Source organism: Chiloscyllium plagiosum, unplaced genomic scaffold (assembly GCF_037043375.1).
Source record: "Chiloscyllium plagiosum isolate Xiang-an unplaced genomic scaffold, Cpla_swu_hap1 HiC_scaffold_38, whole genome shotgun sequence".
Taxonomy (NCBI): domain Eukaryota; kingdom Metazoa; phylum Chordata; class Chondrichthyes; order Orectolobiformes; family Hemiscylliidae; genus Chiloscyllium; species Chiloscyllium plagiosum.
In genome coordinates, this window is record NW_028270176.1 from 26399274 (window position 1) to 26419078 (window position 19805).

Sequence of the window (19805 nt, forward strand, 5' to 3'; positions counted from 1 at the left end):
TGGTCAGTAGCAGCAGTGTGTACCATTTACAAGATGCACTGCAGAAAATCACCAAAAATCCTCGGTCAGCACCTTCCAGGCCCACGAACACTTCAATTTAGAAAGACAAGCAAGGGCAGCAGATACATGGGAACATACTCCTGCAAGTTTCCCTCTGAGCCACTCCCCACCCTGACTTGGAAATATATCACTGTTCCTCCAGCATCAAAATCCTGGAATCCCCTCCCTTAGGGCATTGTGGATCTACCTACAACACATGGAACTGCAGTGGCTCAAGAAGGCTGCTTCTCAAGGGGGCAACTAGGGACAGGGCTCCTCTCTCCAATGCATTTACATCTTCCCTACAATGTGGGGCCCATAACTGCTTGTAATACTCCAGCTAAGGTCTGACAAGCATCTTGTGAAATTTCAGGATCAACCTGCCTCTATAAATGTCACGCGTTGATTTAACCGATTATGTGTGGCACAAATTTGGAGTCAAGTTGCGGGTAGAGGAGACGAACAGAAGAAGTTACTAAAATGTCTTTGTCCAATCCAGAATTCAGGAAGCCATCTGGGAGGCATGCGGTCCCACGATATTACTATGTCATCGCTGTGGCCTTGTTGGCAGCAGTTCTCACAGTTGTTCTTGCAATCCGAGCTCGAAACAAGTCGAAGCAAGGTAAAGCAATGATTTTGTCTTGTGGAATCAAAGCGGGCCAAGTGCTGGCAAATGGGACTAGATTAGTTTAGGTAATCCGGTCAGTATGGGCAGGTTGGACTGAAGGGTCTATTTCCATCCTGTACATCTCTATGACTGTAAAACATAGAAAGTGGGAGTGGGATTTGGCCATTCAGACCTTCTAAACTGTTCCCTCTATTCACAAGAATTTTCCAATTCAGTCCCTTCCTCCCCCTGCTTTCGCTCCTAAGAACGCCATCCAACTCCTCCCTGAATGACATTCAATGTTCTATCCCGGCCTGCATTCGGTGGCAGAGAATTCCACAGGCTCCCCCACTCTCTGGGTGAAGACCTCATTTTAGTCCTGCCCAGTCTCCTTTAGACTGATTCTGGACTGTCCCTTTGGTCGTTAGGAATATCCTTCTTGCTTTTACTGCTGTTAGAATTCCCTATGAGATTCCAACCCCTTGTTCTTTTAAACTCCAGTGAATATAATCTTAACCTTCTTCGGCCTCTCTTCGTCTGTCACCCAGGAACCAGTCTGGGAAACCTTCACTGTGCTCCCTGCAGAATGTCCCTCCTCAGATATGGACACCCCCGAAACCACACAGGCGATAATCTGGGGGACAGTTTTGTCCTGAACAATCGATGCAGGACATTCCTGCTCCCAGACACAAGCCCTCTGACTATGAAGGCCAACATCCCATTTGCCTTCCTCATTGCCTGCTGTGCCTGTGCTTTCCCAGAAATGATCATTGATTCAATCAAAGCATTAACCGGGAGAAAGACTCACATCACTGGGCCATGTGTGGGACTAAAGCCCTTAGCTGAAATTCAACACAAGTTCATCACTGGATCACAAAATGCACAGTGGATCTCGAAGATCAAGACATGGGCTGATGTGTTTGATGGTAGCAGCCTGCTGGGGGTGTCAGAGTTAACATAGAAACATATAAAATAGGTGCAAGATTAGGCCAATCGGCCCTTCAAGCCTGCACTACTGTTCAATAGGATCATGCAATTTCAGTCTCCAAACTCCCACACTGTCTCCATACCTCTTGATCCCTTTAGCTGCAAGGGCTACGTTCAACTCCCTCTTGAATATATCTAATGAACTGGCCCCAACGGCTGTCGGTGGGAGAGAATTCCACAAGTTCAAAACTTTCTGAGTAAAGAAATTCTTCCTCATTTCAGTCCTGAATGGCTTCCCCCTTATTCCTATGGTATGATTCCCTGGGTTCCCAATATCAGGAACATTCTTCCTGCATCTAATCTGTCCAGTTCTAACAGGATTGCAGATGTTTCTAGGAGATTCCCCCTTATTCTTCTAAATTCCAACAAATACGAGCCCAGTCGATCCAGTCTTTCTTCATGTCAGTTCTGGCTTCCCGAGAATCAGTCTGATGAGCTTTCATTGGACTCCTTCAACAGCAAGAATGTCGTTACTCAGACTAGGAGACCCAACCTGCACATGCTACACAAAGTGTGGCCCCACCAAGGCTTGTACTTCTATACTCCAATCTTCTTACTATGAAGGGCAGCATTAGCTTTCCTCACTGCCTGCTGCACCTCCATGCCAACCTTCAGCGACTGTTCCACCATGACACCCAGGGCTCATTGCACCTCACTGTTTCCAAATAACAATCTGCCTTCCCGCATTTGTGACCAAAGTGGATAACCTCACATTTACCCACATTATATTGTATTTGCCCACTCAGCCAGTCTGTCCAAGTCACCCTGCAGCTTCTGGCAGCCTCCTTAGTGCCATCCAGCTTAGTATCGTCTGCAAATGGGGAGATCTGGCACTCAATTCCTTTGTCCAAATTGTGCATGTATATTGCAAATGGCTTGGGTCCCAGCACTGAACCTGGCGGTACCACACCCGTCACTGCCTGCCACTCTGAAAAGGACCCAACTCTCTGCTTCCTGTCTGCCATCCAGTTCTCTATTCACGTGGTCCTGGGAAGTGTGGCCGAACAAAAGAGATCTTGGAGTGCAGATTCATAGTTCCTTGAAAGTAGAGTCACAGGTAGATAGGATAATGAGGAAAGTGTTTGGTATGCTTGCCCTTATTGGTCATTGCATTCAGTACAGGAGTTGGGAGGGTCATGTTGCGGCTGTACAGGACATTCGTGAGGACACCTTTGGAATACTGTGTTCAGTTCTGGCCTCCCTACTATAGGAAAGATGCTGCAAAACTTGAAAGAGTTTAGAAAAGCTTTACAGGGATCTTGCCAGGGTTGGAGGGTTTGAGCTATAGGGAGAGGCTGAATATGCAGGGCCCACTTTCACTGGACCATCAGAGGCTGAGGGGTGATCTTATTGAAATCATGAAGGGCATGGATAGGGTGAATAGCCAAGGTCTATTCCTCAGGGTAGGGGGAGTCTGAAACTAGAGGGCATATGTTTAAGGTGAGAGAGGAAAGGGACCTAAGGGGCAACTTTTTCATGCAGACATTGCGAATGAGCTGCGAGAGGAAATAGTGGAGGCTGATATAATTGCAATATTTAAAAGGCATCTGGATGGATTTAAGAATAGAAAGGGTTTGGAGGGATACGGGCAAATGCTGGTAAATGGGACTAGGTTACTTTAGGATATCTGGTCAGCTATATGGATGGGTTGTTCCAAAGGGTCTGTTTCCATGCTGTACAACTCTATGACTCTCTAAGAGATTACCTGTCTCAGGTCTGTTTCTCTCCGATCCAAAGTGACATTTCAGTTTTGAAAAGATGGTTCAGAGAAATAATGGATTTGATGTCGGAGCTAGTTTGGGGATCAGTGTTTAACTTATCTCAAGCCAAACTCATTGTCCTTTGCATTCTGTCCTCTCAAGGTCATTTCAGATTGGAGGGACATGCTGAAGAGTTTGATATTATCAATCCAGTCTACAGCACAGACATTGAGTCTTAAGCGCTGGAAGATCTCAGCTTGCGACAGCTTACCCTGCTTCTCTTGTCTGTTGGTCACTTGCCTGAGGATGCAACCGTGAGATTCAATCCCACCTCTGCTGAGGTGGCTACGTGAATGCGGGACACCTGACTGAGCACTGCCTCCAGATGGGCGTGAGGTGGCAGCCCTTTCTCTGGTTGGTTTCCACCAGGAGGCGCAATGCCTTCAACTGATTGCCAAGGTTTGAAGATTGAGGCAAAGCTTGGGAGTTAACTATTGGACATCGGCAGCTGGTGTATCCTCCATTGAAACAACCCTCCCTCAGCGATCAGAGCTACGAGCGCTCTCCTCCCATTCATTATGCATGCCGTTTCCTCATCAGTTTCATCTTCCTCGTGAATTTCTCAGTCAAGGGCAAGACAATGAGCTTCTTGAAATGTCAATGTCACTAATCTAGAACCCAGCTCTTTGTCTCACAGAGTCAGAGATGTACAGCAGTGAAACAGACCCTTTGGTCCAACTCGTCCATGCTGACCAGATATCCTAAATTAACCTAGTCCCATTTAGAGTCATAAAGAAAGATATACAGCAAGGACAGTATGGACTTACAGATATCCTAAATTAATCGAGAACAATTTCTCAGCATTTGGCCCATATCCCTCTGAACCCTTCCTATTCATATACCCACCCAGATGCCTTTTAAATGTTGTAATTGTACCAGCCTCCACCACTTCCTCTGGCAGCTCATTCCATACATGCACCATTTAAAAGAGTTGCCCCTTAAGTGCCTTTTAAATCTTTCCCCTCTCACCTTAAACCTAGTTTTGGACTCCCCTACCCAGTGGGGAAAAAAGACCTTGACTATTCACCCTATCCATGCCCTTCATGATTTTATAAACTTCTGTAAGGTCACCCCTCAGCCTCCAACACTCCAGGGAAAGTAGCCCCAGCCTGTTCAGCCTCTCCCCCACAGCTCAAACCCTCTAACATCCTTCACTGTAGGAAATCTAATCATAATCCTTGTAAATCTTTTCTGAACCCTTTGAAGTTTGACATCTTTTTTATAGCAGAGAGACCAGAATTGAATGCAGTATTCCAAAAGTGGCCTCATCAATGTCTTGTGCAGCCACAACTTGACCCCCCAACTCTAATACTCAATGACTCATCAATAAAGGCGAGAGTACCAAATACTTTCTTCACAATCCTGTCAACCTGCGACTCCGCTTTCAAGGAACTCTGAACCTGCACTCCAAGGTTTCTTTGTTCAATAAAACTCTCCAGGACCTTACCATTAAATGTGTATATCCTGTCCTAGTTTGTTTTACCAAAAGGAGGCAGCACCTCCTAATTGCAAGCTCAAGTTTGCCTTCTAGCAGAGCGCTTTAGGGAACATCTCCGGGACACCAGCACCAGTCAACCACACCGCCCTATGGCCCAACATTTCAACTCCCCCCCCCCACTCTGCTGAGGACATGGAGGTCCTGGGCCTCCTTCACCGTCGTCCCTCACCACCAGACGCCTGGAGGAAGAACGCCTCATCTTCCGCCTCGGAACACTTCAACCCCAGGGCATCAATGTGGACTTCACCAGTTTCCTCATTTTCTCTTCCCCCACCTCACCCTAGTTCCAAACTTCCAGCTCAGCACTGTCCCCATGACTTGTCCTACCTGCCTATCTCCTTTTCCACCTATCCACTCCACCCTCCTCCCTGACCTATCACCTTCATCCCCTCCCCCACTCACCTATTGTACTCTATGCTACTTTCTCCCCACCCCCACCCTCCTCTAGCTTATCTCTCCACGCTCCAGGCTCACTGCCTTTATTCCTGATGAAGGGCTTTTGCCCGAAACGTCGATTTTACTGCTCCTTGGATGCTGCCTGAACTGCTGTGCTCTTCCAGCACCACTAATCCAGAATCTGGTTTCCAGCATCTGCAGTCATTGTTTTTACCTCGTTGTTTTCCAGCCCAGCCATGTTCAATCAGTTCCAGAACTTGAATATAAATCATGTTTTTACAAAAGAAAATGCAGGAAGAACAGAATCAAATTGTCCTTAAACATTAGGGGAACTTTGTCATTTTCTCTACCCTCCATTTGCCTTTTTAATGTTTACCTTTTTCCAATTGTTGACCAGACATAGAAAATCAGAGCAGAATTAGGTCATTCAGCCCCTCCACTCTGTCCCACTATTTAATGAGATCACTGTTGATCTGATCATCCTCAACTCCACTTTCCACACCTCACTTTCAAATCCCCTTCCTGATTAAAAATCTCAGCCTTCAATACAGTCAATGATCTAGCCTCTGTGGGAAAGAATTCCACAGATTCATTCCCCCTCGGAGATAAGAAATTCTTCCCATCTCTGTCTTTGCCTTTACTCGGAGACGATACCCCTCTGGTCCCAGATTTGCACACACACGAGGGGAAACAACCTCTCCATATCCACCCAGTCACGTTCCCCCTTATCCATGCCAATTCAGTTGCCTCTGAATTTTCAAAACTCCAGAGGATACAGTGGCCTGGCCTAAGTAGCCTCTTCCTCATTATTCCAGGGATTAGTCTGGTAAACCTTCTCTGAACTGCTTCCCCAACATTGACATCCTTCTACAAGGATGGGGAGCAGTACTGCACAGTACCCTGGATGCAGAGACAAGGATGAACTGTAGAACTGAAGTTAAAAATCATACAACACCAGGTTATAATCCAACAGGTTTTGATGTGTGATTTTTAACTTTGTTCACCCCAGTCGAACACCGGCACTCCACATCATGTAGAACTGAAGGATAAACTCCTGAATCTTGCATTCAATCTCCTTTCACAGTAAACCATAACAGCCTGCTGGCTCTCCTGATTACTCACTGTCCCTGCAAACTAACCTTCTGGGATTCATGAGCTGAGTCCATGAATCTAGTGGGGAGGCAATGGCCATGCGGTATTATGGCTGGACTGTTAATCCAGAGACCCAGATTTGGGGATTTGGGTTTGAATCCTGCCATGGCAGATGGTGGAATTTGAATTCAATAAAAATCTGGAATTAAGAGTCCAATGCTGACCATGAATCCATTGTTGGAAAAATCCACCTGCATCACTAATGTCCTTCAGGGAAGGAAACTGCCATCCTTACCTGGTCTGGCCTACATGTGACTCCAGACCCACAGCAATGTGGTTGACTGTTGAATGCCCTCTGGGTAATAAATGCTAGCCCAGCCAGTGACAACCTCATCCTGTGAATGAATAATAAGAAAAAGCTCACTCAGTTCTCTCTGCACCTCAGAGCTCCGTAACCTCTCACTGTTAAGATAATGTACCGGCCTGAACATTTTATCTGCTTTACCGTTCAATTTTCAAATGCTGAACTTTATTTGAGATGTAGAGACAGTAGAATTACATTGTACGGTATGGTTTAAGGCATTTACTCAGAAACTGCAAAAGAATAAGCCTTTTCTGTCTAGAAGGAAACTGCATGAAATGTGAATGATTTTAAGTTCACATGGGATCAACAAAACTGTTTTTATCTCAATGTGTTTGTGAACGATCATTTTTATTGGTTTCCAAACTGAAAGAATTATGAGACCAGTTTGATGGCCCAGTTAGGACCACCCAGCTCCTGACTTCATTTCCAGCCGTGGTTGGAGAACACTGTGCAAAGCCGCCAGCACCATCCGGTTCTGCTTCCTGCCCATTGGTCTTCCTCACTCAACTTCCCCTTCCTATGCACGTCTGTGCCACAGCTATTCCAGTTCAGCCCGTCAAAGTTAACCCATGGAACGGTCTTATCGACTCCACATTCGGGAAGTCCAGAACAAGCCCCTCGGCCCATTGAGTGAGTACACCGGTCCCGCTTTCCCACACTCCGCAGCCTTGGATGTTCTGACCCTTCGAGTGATCATCCAAGTACTTTGTAAAGTTTGGGAGGATCCCCCCCCCCCAACTCCCCTCCGAGGCAGTGCATTCTGGACCTCATCACCCGCTGGGTGCAAATCAATTCTTCAAGTCCCCCTCTAAACCTCTGACCTCTCACTGTAATATTACAGTCCTTCCTCATTGGTCTTTCAACAAAGGGTGTACATCAGTGTATGAGTTTGTATAAGGGTGTGAGTGTGCACATTACTTTGTGTGTGTATGTGTGTCTCGCTTATATAATAATAGAATCCCTACAGTGTAGAAGCAGGCCATTTGGCCCATCAAGTCCACACTGAACCTCTGGAGAGCATCACATCTAGACCCACCCCCTGTCCTATCCCTGCACCTCCCAAGGCTAACCCACCTGGTCTACACAAGCCTGGACACTGCAGGGTAATTTAGCATGGCCAATCCACCTAACCTTCACATCCCCTACCACTACAGGACAATTTAGCATGGTCTGTCCACACCAACCTGCACATCTTTGGACTGTGGGAGGAAACTGGAGCACCCAGAGGAAACCCATGCAGACACGGGGAAAATGTGCAAACTCAGACAGTCGCCCGAGGGTGGAATCAAACTCGGGTCCCTGATGGTGTGAGGCAGTAGTGCTAACCACTGAGACACGGTGCTGTGTGTGTGTGTGAGAGAGATAGAGAGAGTTTGCGTGCTTGCGTGTGTACAAAGAACAAAGAAGCACAGGAACAGACCCTTCAGCCCTCCATGCCTGTGCTGACACATTTTGCGCTCCATACTATCCGTATTCCTCAATTCCCTTCCTATTCATGTATATGCCCAGGTCCTTCTTAATACTGATGTTGTGGCTGCTTCCACCACCATTCTTGCAGTGTATTCCAGACATTCACCACCCTTTGAGCGAAAAACTTGCCTCATACATCTCTTAAATTCCCCCCTCACCCTGTACATTTACCTGTGTCCCTGAGTAATTGACCTCTCCATCTTGGGAAAAAGCCAAAGAGTGTCTCTCACTGAGCTGATGGTCCTCCAGGCACAGTCGATGTTTGTCTTGTTGTGCGTCCCAGGGTACAGACTGTAGAGCACAGAGTCCTGTGTCATGTAGGTGCTTGGGATGAATCTCAACAAAAACCACTGCATCTTTCTCCAGACTTCCTCAACAAAGGCACATTCCAGAAGGAGACATGTGATAGTCTCTACACCCCACAGTACCTTCAAGGGCAGCCTGAGGTGACACAGACTGACCGGGTGTACATGAAGGACCTCACTGGTACTGCCTTTCCCAACACTGCCAAGCGATGTCTTGGTGCCTGTTGGGAAGTTTTGGTGATGAGGCATTCTGCCAAGTCACTTTGACAGTCTGCTCAGGGAACCACATGGCAGGATTCAGCCTTTCCTTTTCCCCAGGGTCTCAAGAATGCTATGTGCTGACCATTTCCTGGTGGACTTGTGGTCAAATGTGTTTCCCTTTGCAAATTTCTTCACAAAGGACAGGTGATATGGAACGGACCAACTATTTGGAACACTCCATGGCAAAGAGGTCAGTCCTGTCCTTCGCAACACCAGGGAAGGTAGAAACATCTTGGTGTTTGCATACTGAGAATCTACACACAGCTTGATGCAGCCACACACAGAGGTGGCCATCAGGATGAGGATGACGTTGGGTACCTTGTTGCCCCTCCCTTATCCAGCGTTTCGTACATGGAGTCCCTGCAGACATGGTCAATCTTAGACCTCCAGATGACGTGCATGGTGGCTCAGGTGAATACAACAGCACAGTTTCAGGAAATGGGCCACACCTGCATCACCGAGAACAACACAGCGTGTGTTGCACACCTGAAGAATACTGTGTTCAATTCTGGTCTCTTTGCAAGCAGGAAGGATGTTGCAAAACTTGAAAGGGTTCAGAAAAGATTTACAAGGATGTAGCTGGGGTTGGAGGGTTCTTACCCTTTGTTTCCACTCTGCCAGTTTTCCCTCCATCTCAGTACACTTCCCCCAGTCTCATGCGCTTTAATCTTGCACAATAATCTTTTATGCAAGACTTTGTCAAACGCTTTCTGAAAGTCCAAATATACCACATCAACTGGCTCCCCCTTGTCACTGAGTTACATCTCATAGAATTCCAACAGATTTGTCAAGCATGATTTCCCCTTCGTAAGTCCATGCTGACTCTGCCACTGCTTTCTAAATACACTGCTATAAAGTCCTTGAGAATGGATTCGAGAATTTTCCCCACTACCGAAATTAGGCTTACTGATCCATAATTCCCTGGTTTCTCTTTCCCTCTCTTTTTGAATTTTGGAGTGACATTAGCTGTCCTCCATTCTGCAGGAACTGCACCTTCAGGTAATCTGTCCCAATTGTGAATGGGATAAAGGATTCCCCGGCACCAGCACCCTCCCCCCCTCCCGCCAATTTATCTGTCAGCACTTCCCCCTCCACATTCCTAATGAGGGCTTCTGCCGAAACGTCAACTCTCCTGCTCCTCAGTTACTGCCGGACCTCCTTTGGTTTTTCCAACATCACAGTTTTTGATTCTGACTCTCCAACATCTGCAGTCCTCACTTTCTACTAAAGGATCGGTCGACCCAGTTCCTAAAGAACATGGCCTTGCTCATACCTCAATTTACCTTGGCTCCTGAGGCCAGTTTGAACTGGTCACAGATTCCCATTAGTCTGTGCACTGACAGAAGATCTGAGCAGAAAATGGCAACGTCATCCATTTACAGGGAGGCTTTGACCTGCTGGCCGCCGCTGCCTGGAATAATCGCTCCTCTGAGGCTCACATCCTTCCTGATGGACTCAGCAGAGGGCTCTATACAACACACACACAAGCAGGAGAGACTGGGCAGCCCTGCCTGACTCCGGATCTGATCGGCAAGCTTTCTGATTCCCAGCCATTGATTGAGACTACGCTAACAATGTTGGTGTAGAGCAGTTGGATCCAGTTACAGATTCCCTCCCCAGAGCCCATTTTGGTCAGCAGGTCCCACATGTAGGTGTGCAATATCCTGTCAAAGGCCCTCTCTCGGTCCAGGCTGATGAGGCAAGCATCCACCCAACTGTCCTGCACGTAGGCGATCGTATCCCTGAGGAACGTGAGGGTCTCAGACATCGTCCTGCCGAGTAGAGCACAGGTTTGGTCAGGGTGGATCACCTATCCCAAGTAGACCTGACCTGGTTGGCAATGACCTTACATAGGTCTTTTTAATCAGAATTCAGCAGTGAAATTGATAGCTAATTTCTAATTACCTCCATTTCCCCTTCCCCTTGACAAAGCTTTTCACTGTGCCTTGGTACAAGTGACAATAAATTCAATTCAATTCAATTGTAGATGAGGGTGCTGATACTTTTCCTCAAGGATTCCCACATGCTACGTGCCAGAAGCAAAATGTCATCTCCCTCCAGCAGGTCCTGCCAATCAAGTCCCACAGAGTCACAAGTATATAGGATAGTAAAGAAGGTATTTATATGCTTTCGTTTATTGGTCAGAGCATTGACTATAGGAGTTGGGAGGTCATGTTGCGGCTGTACAGGACATCGGTTGGGCCACTGTTGGAATATTGTGAGCAATTCTGGTCTCCTTCCTGTTGGAAGGATGTTGTGAAACTTGAAAGGGTTCAGAAAAGATTTACAAGGACGTTGCCAGGGTTGGAGGATTTGAGCTATAGGGAGAGGCTGAACAGGCTGGGGCTGTTTTCTCTGGAGTGTAGGAGGCCGAGGGGTGACCTTATAGAGGTTTATAAAATCATGAGGGGCATGGATAGGGTAGACAGACAAAGTCTTTTTCCCAGGGTGGAGGAGTCCAGAACTAAAGGCATAGATTTAGGGCGAGAGGGGAAAGATTTAAAAGGGACCTAAGGTTTGCACAGAGGGTGGTGCGTGCATAGAATGAGCTGCCAGAGGAAGTAGTGGAGGCTGGTACAATTACAACATTTAAAAGGCATCTGAATGGGTAAATGAATAGGAAGGGTTTAGAGGGATATGGGCCAGGTGCTGGCAAATGGGATGAGATTAATTTAGCATATCTGGTCGGCATGGACGGGTTGGACCAAAGGGTCAGTTTCCGTGCTGTACAGCTCTATAACTCTACAACTGTACAACACGAAGGACATTGATATCGGCAATTTTAAAACCTATTTTGAGAGCTTATGGACTGACCCGTAGACTCAATGTCCATTCACTCGCGGAGTTGTCACTGAGGACTCCCTGCATGCCCGTGGTGTGGGCGAACTGTTGGGTATTCTGTATTGAGGTAAGGTTAAAGATCACACAACACCCGGTTATTGTCCAACAGGTTTATTTAGAATCACTACTTTATGGCGCGCTGCTCCTTCATCAGGTAAGGTGCCACCCCCTTACCCCAGCAAGAAAACTGAAACAAGGGGCACCCAGAAAGAGGGATAGTCTGGAGAGGAGGAAAAGCTAGTCAGTGTGGAGGCACAATAACTGACTCATCCTCCAGATGAACTGACAGTCTCAATGGAGGAACATGAAATGAAAGAGACAGGGGAGTGAATATCGGTGAGAAACAACTGGAAAAGAAAAGCATGCCAAACACATCAGCAGCTCCTCTGACGATGAAGGCGTACAGAGGGTCACCCCCAACAATAAAAAGAGACAGAGCAGCCCCACAGCCCAGAAAGACCAGGCGTCCTGAAAAGCCGGGCGAATCCCCAGTTTGATTTGCACTTCAAAACACAAAGGTTTAGCTTCGAAAAGCACTGAATTACTCAGAGATCATGACATTTATGATCAACGTGAGTATAGGCTGTTTCTGGCTGAGACTCAAATCTGCTCTTCCTGCAACATTCAAATTACTGCAGATACTGACATTTGTACTGAAAACAACTAATGCTAGAGACCACAGCAAAGTCAGGCAGCAGCCATGGAGAGAGAGTAAGCTAACATTTCGAGTCTTGGTGACCCTTCATCAGAACTGAAGTGTGGTTGGGAGTGGGGGGGGCAGCATTTATGCTGTGGGGGTGGGGGAAGGAGTTGGAGTGCGGGGGAGAAAGGATGTCGATAGTTTAGATTAGGTAAACGTCAGAAAGGCAGAACAATGGGTGTGTCTAACTGCCAGACTGGAGAGACCAGACAGACCCACTGGGGTGAGGGGAGAGAGGACATGGTGACAGCAAGTGCAACAGGTCAAGTTAAAAGAAAGGGAAGAAGTGGGCTCATAATCTGAAGGAGCTGAAAATGTGTTGCTGGAAAAGCGCAGCAGGTCAGGCAGCATCCAAGGAGCAGGAGAATCGACGTTTCGGGCATAAGCCCTTCTTCAGGAATGAGGAAAGTGTGTCCAGCAGGCTAAGGTAAAAGGCTGGGAACCCTCCAACCACAAGGGATGAACTCAGATTTCTCCAGCTTCCTCATTTCCCCTCCCCCCACCTTATCTCAGTCCCAACCCTGGACTCAGCACCACCTTCTTGACCTGCAATCTTCTTCCTGACCTCTCTGCCCCAACTCCCTCTCCGGCCTATCACCCTCAACTTAACCTCCTTCCCACCTATCGCATTCCCAACGTCCCTCCTCCAAGTCCCTCCTCCCTACCTTTTATCTTAGCCTGCTTGGCACACCTTCCTCATTCCTGAAGAAGGGCTTATGCCCGAAACGTCGATTCTCCTGTTCCTTGGATGCTGCCTGACCTGCTGCGCTTTTCCAGCAACACATTTTCAGCTCTGATCTCCAGCATCTGCAGCCCTCACTTTCTCCTCATAATCTGAAGGTGTTGAACTCAGGATTGAGCCCAGAAGGCTGTAAAGTGTCACGATGAGATGTTGTCCCTCTAGTTTTCACTGTGGTTCACTGGAACACTGCAGCGTGCCGAGGACAGGCAGTGGAGCATGTAAAAACAGTGACTGCAGATGCTGGAGACCAGATTCTGGATTGGTGGTGCTGGAAGAGCACAGCACTTCAGGCAGCATCCGAGGAGCTTGCTGTGTTAGAATGACCCGCTCTGGTTCATTCATTTTGTGACTCTCCCATTCTCACAGGGAGAGAGGGGGGAGGAATGAGGGATCCGGGTGTCGAACCCTGTCGGGAAAAGCCAGGTCAAAGCTGCAAATCCCCTGATGGGGATTGGGGTTGGACACTGATCCAGGTGGGGACTCCCGGAAAACTGCGGGTCCAGAGCCGGGGAGTTGAGAGGAGGTGAGACCCAGGGGATTGATCCCTCCCATCTCACAGTACAATGTGGGTCAGTCTGTAACAAGCTCCTCCCCCCCCGGAAGTGGCGCCAGTTTTAAAGACCAGGACAGAGAGAGAGAGAGGGAGAGAATCCAGGGGGACATTGCAGTATCGGCTCTGGGCTGTATCTGAGACACGATCCGCTCTCCCTCCAACGTGGAGTTTTACCAAATGTTTCTCAGCAGCTTCTCGGTCTCCTGTCAGTGTCTGACCCTGATCCTGATCGCAGTCCCGGTCCCGGTCCCGGGAAAGGAGCTGCAGGTACTTACTGTCAGTGTCTCCCACCCGGGGACACCGAGGGAGGGAGGGAGGGGGATCTGGGGAAACTTTCCGAGCAGTGAAAGGGACTGACTGTGTTTTCTTGTTGCAGGGACACAGCTCCCAGAAACTACTCCCCCCGCTGCTGCTGCTGCTGCTAAATGTTGTTGCTTTTCTTTTAATTTCAAAAATATACTTTATTCATAAAAAAATCTTTGTGTATATACATCGTCTCAAACGCAGTTCGGTTCTGCACAGTAGCACATCAAACAAACAAACATTGGAGTTTGACTCTATCCAGACAAATCAAATACCTCTCTTACTCACACAGGATTATATTTACATGCGTTGAGGCATTAGGAAAGCCCAATAACTGAATGGACCCTCATTTAACATCGGCAGAAATTCCTCAGACAGTGGTCTTTGCCCACTGCTCCTTGTTCTGGAAGACCAACAGGTTTCGGGCTAACCAAAGAGCATCTTACACCGAGTTGATGGTCCTCCAGGTACAGATATTATTGCTGTTTCAGGTCAGTGCTGGGACATTTCAGCTGTGATCAAAAGCTGGGGGTGGGGAAATCAGGAATTCCTCTTGCTTTAAGGTGCTGTGTGGGCTGCAAGTGGACCCACTGAGGGAGTGGGACACAGTAGGTTCACATTACACACTGTGATCATGAGAGGGAGCTGAAAGGAAGGCACTAAATGTCTTCAGATTAACCCCTGGGATGGGAACAGTGGCACCTTGACACTTAACAACACTCAGTGACTTCAGGAGGGGAGACTGGGATCCACTGGCACTGGGATGGGTCTTCAGCAGTGGGATCAGGAATCTAGGACAATCCTGAGAACAAACAACTGTGACTTAAAGAGCATGAGGTATGGGGCATCAGGACTGGGAACTGGGCTTTGTGTCCTGGGAGGTGGCAAGTTCTGAGTGTACTGGCGGGAAGAGGGGGTGGAAATTAAGGTCTAACAGGTTAGTGGTGGAGGGAGGTGAGGATCTACATTGTCTCGGCCCCTTTCACACCATCAGCTTCTGCCTCACCCCTGTATGGTGCACTCATCCATGACTGTCCTCACAATCTGTCCACAACACCTTTCACAGTGAATCCCCACCTATAAAGACACACAACCTTTCCTGTCTTTAGATTTCAGTGTCAGGATTCTGCTCCACCTCACATCGTGCCCCTGCTCCATCTGTGATTCCCCCACCCCCCAGGGGGGAGAGAGGTGTGACCAATATCCTGATATATCCTCCCAGCGTATGTTCCAATGCAAAACATGTGATTCAAAGTGCTGTCCAGATGCTCAGTGCTGACAAATATCCAGCACAAGCTGCTTTTAATTGACGACCCTCAATGTCTGAGCTTTAACCTTCCCCCAGAAATGAAAGCAGTGAGTTACTGATCAGAGCTTCTTGTAAACAGCATCGCAGTGTAACCATGTGAAGCTTGGGATGTAATGTACCAGCAGGGAGGTTCTATCTGTGGATAAATACTTTCAATCTTTTCCAGGTGACTCACCTGTCCCAGTTTCTGGGTTCCTTGGGGAGCAGGTTGTGCTGCCCTGTACCTACAAAGGGAATGTCCCAGTCTCTGATTTATGGGTAATGTGAGGGAGGACAAACCAAGAGTGAAACTGTACAAAAGTTTGTCTATGGGAGTAATGATTTGAGAAGATAATTGTGAGATGTTGCATTTTGGTAAGACAAATCAGGACAGGTTTTAAACAGTTAATGGTGGGGCACTGAGAGTGCACAGATAGACAGGATGGTGAAGAAGGTGTTTAGCACGCTTGCCTTCATTGGTCAGATAATTGAATATAGAAGTTGGGATGTCATGTTATGTCGGTACAAAGCATTGTTGCGACCACTTTTGGAATACTTTATACAATTCGAGTCATCCTGCTATAGGAAGTGTGTTATTAAACTGCAGCGGGTGTAAAAAAGACTGACAAGGATATTATTGAGATTGGAGGGTTTGAGTTATAAGGATTGTCTGGATAGACTGGGACGTTTTCCCAAAATGTCAGAGGCTGAGGGGTGATCTGAAAGAGCTTAATAAAATCATGAGAGTATAGATAAGGTGAATAGCCAACACCTTTTCCCCAAAGAAGAGGAGTTCAGAACTAGAGGGCAGAGGTTTAAGGTTAGAGGGGAAGATTTTCACACACAGGTTGGAGTGTACACGGAACAAGGAAGTGGTCAAAGCGGTACAATTGCAACATTTAAAAGACACTTGGACAGATACATAGATAGGAAACATTTAGAGGGATATGGGCCAAATACAGGCAAATGGGGAGAGTTCAATTTGGGAAAATTGCTCAGCGTGGATGATTTAGGCCGAAAGTCTGTTTCCATGGTGTTTGACTCTATGGCTCTATAAACAAGACCCACAGTTCAGAAACAGAACATAACTTTCAAAGATCAACTGGAATATGGCAACTGGTCAGTTCTGATCTCTGACCTCAGGGAGACAGACCAGGATGAGTATCAGTGTCACGTTTACAGCTGTAGGGTTATAGTCTGAGGAAACTGCTCTTGGTCAACTCTCTGTAACAGCTGAGAGATTTGTTTCGGTATTCTGTATTTAATCTCTGAGTAGGGTGATGGTAGTGCAAGGATTATATTACTGGATGAGTACGGGTAGTTCTCACATAAAGCGTGCTTCAGTAACGCAATTTGGCTATAACGTCACTGAAGAATTAGGGAATGGTATTTTCGAGAACATTTACCTCTGTCTGCAATAGTGCGATTCCAGCGGTAATCGTTTCACATGCTTCATTCTGCGCATGCACCAATGTCAGCTGCCATCAGAGCATTTGAGAGGTGCACTACTCTACGCTGAGCAGCTTCACCCCAAACCATTAAACTAATGAATGTTCACTGCTCTCCCTCTAAGATAAGAATATGCTTGTATACTTCCTGGGTAAGCCCTGTATAATACCTGAGGACTGCATTACTCTTACACATGCCATTTCTAATTTGTTCTTTATTATTTGTTAGCAATGAGTGTCCTCGTGATGAAATTGTTTTCAAAGATGTTTTTAGACTGTATCGCAGGCAAAAAAAATTTGGATTTCAAAGCTCTCCTCATCCTGCGCCAAGCCACCCTGCTACCATTGGTGAGCTTTCTGAAAACATCAAAGTGCTATTTCTACCTCCAAACATAACTTCTCTCAACCCATGGACCAGGATACAAAATCAGCTTTTAAAGTTTATTATGTAAGGCACACATTCAAGAAACTGATTTAATAAGGACAGTGTTCTTCAATTTTGGAAGAGCTTTAACATCAAGAGTGCTATTGACATTATTGTGGAGGCCTGGGGTGATGTCAGTAAGCACTGACTGCATGCAATTTGGCAGCAGCTTCCCCTGAATTTCTTTTCGAGATTTTAAAGATAAGAACTGTCAGAGGAGCTCCCAAAAATCAAAGAGCATTGAGTTGCCCTTGCAAAGCATGTTGGCTTTGAAGAAGTGGAAAATGAGGATATTGAAGAGCTGCTTGAGTCTCACTGTTAAAACCTCTACAGGTCATCTACAACAGCTTGTCGCTGAGAGGAAAGTGGAAGCTGGAGATGAAGACGATGAAGTCCAGGATGCAGCACCATGAGAGCTTTCCACTTCCCGTTTGTTTTCTATCCTGAGGGAAATTGACAGGCAGTTGCAGCTCTTTGATTACAACGCAGAATGCAGCAGGGTAACAGTTCGTTCAGTAAGATATCATCTAGCACTCTATGAACAGCTTCTTCAAGACAGAAGTAAAAGGGTGAAGCAGCCAAAACTGAATGTCTTTTTTTAAACCAACCTCCCCCAACCAAGAAACAGCATGAAGACAATCAACCATAGCGATCCACTTCTGCAACCACAAGTGTACCTGAAGGTGGTGATGATGATGACTCTCTGTCCCTACATTAACAATATTTTTCAATGTAATGAGTTAAATTTAATTTTGTTTAATTAATAAATATGATTGAAACCTTCATTTAGGCTGTGCTATATTTTATGTTAAGCGTTTGGGTTATTTTTGAGCAATTCTGAGTGGTATTTTTTACTGGTCTGTCCCATCCCCACTTTTCCCATGGGCCCCATTATTTCTATTATGCGATTTTCTATTAAGCGGGGTTTTGCTGGAGTGCAACTGCCTTGTTGTAGGAGAACTACCTGTAACCCAGAGACCTAAACTAATGATCCAGAGAATGAGAGTTCAAATCCTGCCATGGCACTTTCAGAATTAAAATTCGATTTATTAAATAAAAATTAGGAAATACTAAGTTGGTCCCAATAAAAGTGACCATGAAGATGTTGGATTCTTGTAAAACCATCACGGATGACCCTTTAGGTAAAAGAACCCAAAGTGGTCCCAGAGAACATAAGGAACTGACTTTGGAAATAGTGGCCGAATTAGTGATTCAAGATTCTACAGACTTGGGAAGCGTCCCTTTGTATTGAGGGTAACTAATGGAACCAGACAATTTAAAAATAGAAGGTAGAGAGAAAACAGGGAATTACAGATGGGTTAGCTTGGCATTAGTAGTGGGGAAAATGCTAGAGTCTGTGGTGGAAGATTTAAAGTAGAGCACTTGGAAAACAGTGACAGGATCAGACAGAGTCAGGATGGATTTATGAAAGGGAAATAATGTTCAACAAATCAACTGGAATTGTTCAAGAATTGAACAAAGAGTTGCCAAGGGTGAACCAGTGGATGTGATTTACCTGGACTTCCACAAGGCTTCTAATAAGGTCCCACATCAGAGTTTAGAGTTTAAAATTAAAGCACATGGGATTGGGGGAGTGTCCTGATATGGATAGAGAATTGGCAGGAGGCTGGAAGAACACAGCAAGCCAGGCAGCATCAGGAGGTGTAGAAGTCGACCCTTCTTCAGGACCTACTACTTGTCTACTTTGGATTCCAGCATCTGCAGTTTTTTTTTTGTCTCTATTTATAGAGAATTGGCAGACAATAAATAAAAGAGTCCGAATAAACAGGTCATTTACTGAGTGGCAGCCAGTAGCTAATGGGGTACCGCAGGGGTTCAGTGCTTGGGCCACATCTATTCACAAAATATATTAATGATTGAGATGAAGGATTTAAAGGTATTGCCTGAAAAGTCTGCAGATGCTACAAGCAGGATGGGAAGGTGAGCTGTGAGGAGGATACAGAAAGCTTCAGTGCGATTTGGACAAATTCAGTCTGTGGGAAAATGCATGACAGATGAAGTATAATGTGAATAAATGTGAGATTATTCACTATGGGAGCAAAAACAGGAGAACACATTATTATCTGATTGGGGTTAGATTGGGAAAGGGGAATGTTCAACGAGACCTATGTATCTCTGTACACATACTTGCTGAAAGTAAGCATTGCGGGCGCAGCAGGTGGTGAAGAAGGCAAATAGTATGTTCACCTTCAGAGCAAGAGGATTGGAGTACAGGGTGTCTTGACGCAATTGTACAGGGCCTAGGTGGGACCACACTTGGAGTACTGTATGCAGTTTCGCACACCATACTTAGCACATGATGTTTTCTTTAGAGTGAACTCGTGCAGTTGCACTGAAAACTGTCGAACTTGTCAGGATTTAAATAGTTTGTTGAATAAAAATATGGAAACAGCAAGTTGGTCCAAATTAAAGTGATCATGAAGCCGTTGGATTGTTGTAAAACCCCATCTGGTTCCCTCATGTCCCTTGAGGGAAGGAAACCTGCCGTCCTTACCCGGTCTGGTATATCTGTGACTCCAGTCACACACTAACCTGGGGACATTTAACTGCCCTGTTTAATTGTCTGAGCACATCAATCAGTTTGTACACCAAACCCCTAGACAGGAAAATCCACAATAAAACTGAATGGGTAGAGCCCGGGTGTCCTTGGAGAAGGAGCACGCAGTCTCCACCAGCACCCTTGAGGTATTCAGGGAGAGGTGGGCG

The 19805-nt window shown here is 46.4% G+C and overlaps 1 protein-coding gene across 6 annotated transcripts in view; it reads left to right on the forward strand.

The window, feature by feature from the left end:
• Window positions 1-7070, forward strand: part of LOC122544195 (scavenger receptor cysteine-rich type 1 protein M130-like) — a 76733-nt gene extending 69663 nt beyond the window's left edge. For all 6 annotated transcript variants that reach the window (XM_087981068.1, XM_087981070.1, XM_087981069.1 and 3 more), the window contains 2 exons: window positions 539-661; window positions 3496-7070. In XM_087981068.1, coding sequence (XP_087837194.1) covers window positions 539-661; window positions 3496-3572 — 200 coding nt within the window. In that variant the 3' untranslated portion in view covers window positions 3573-7070. The remainder of the gene's footprint in view (window positions 1-538; window positions 662-3495) is intronic.
• Window positions 7071-19805: the final 12735 nt, after the last annotated feature.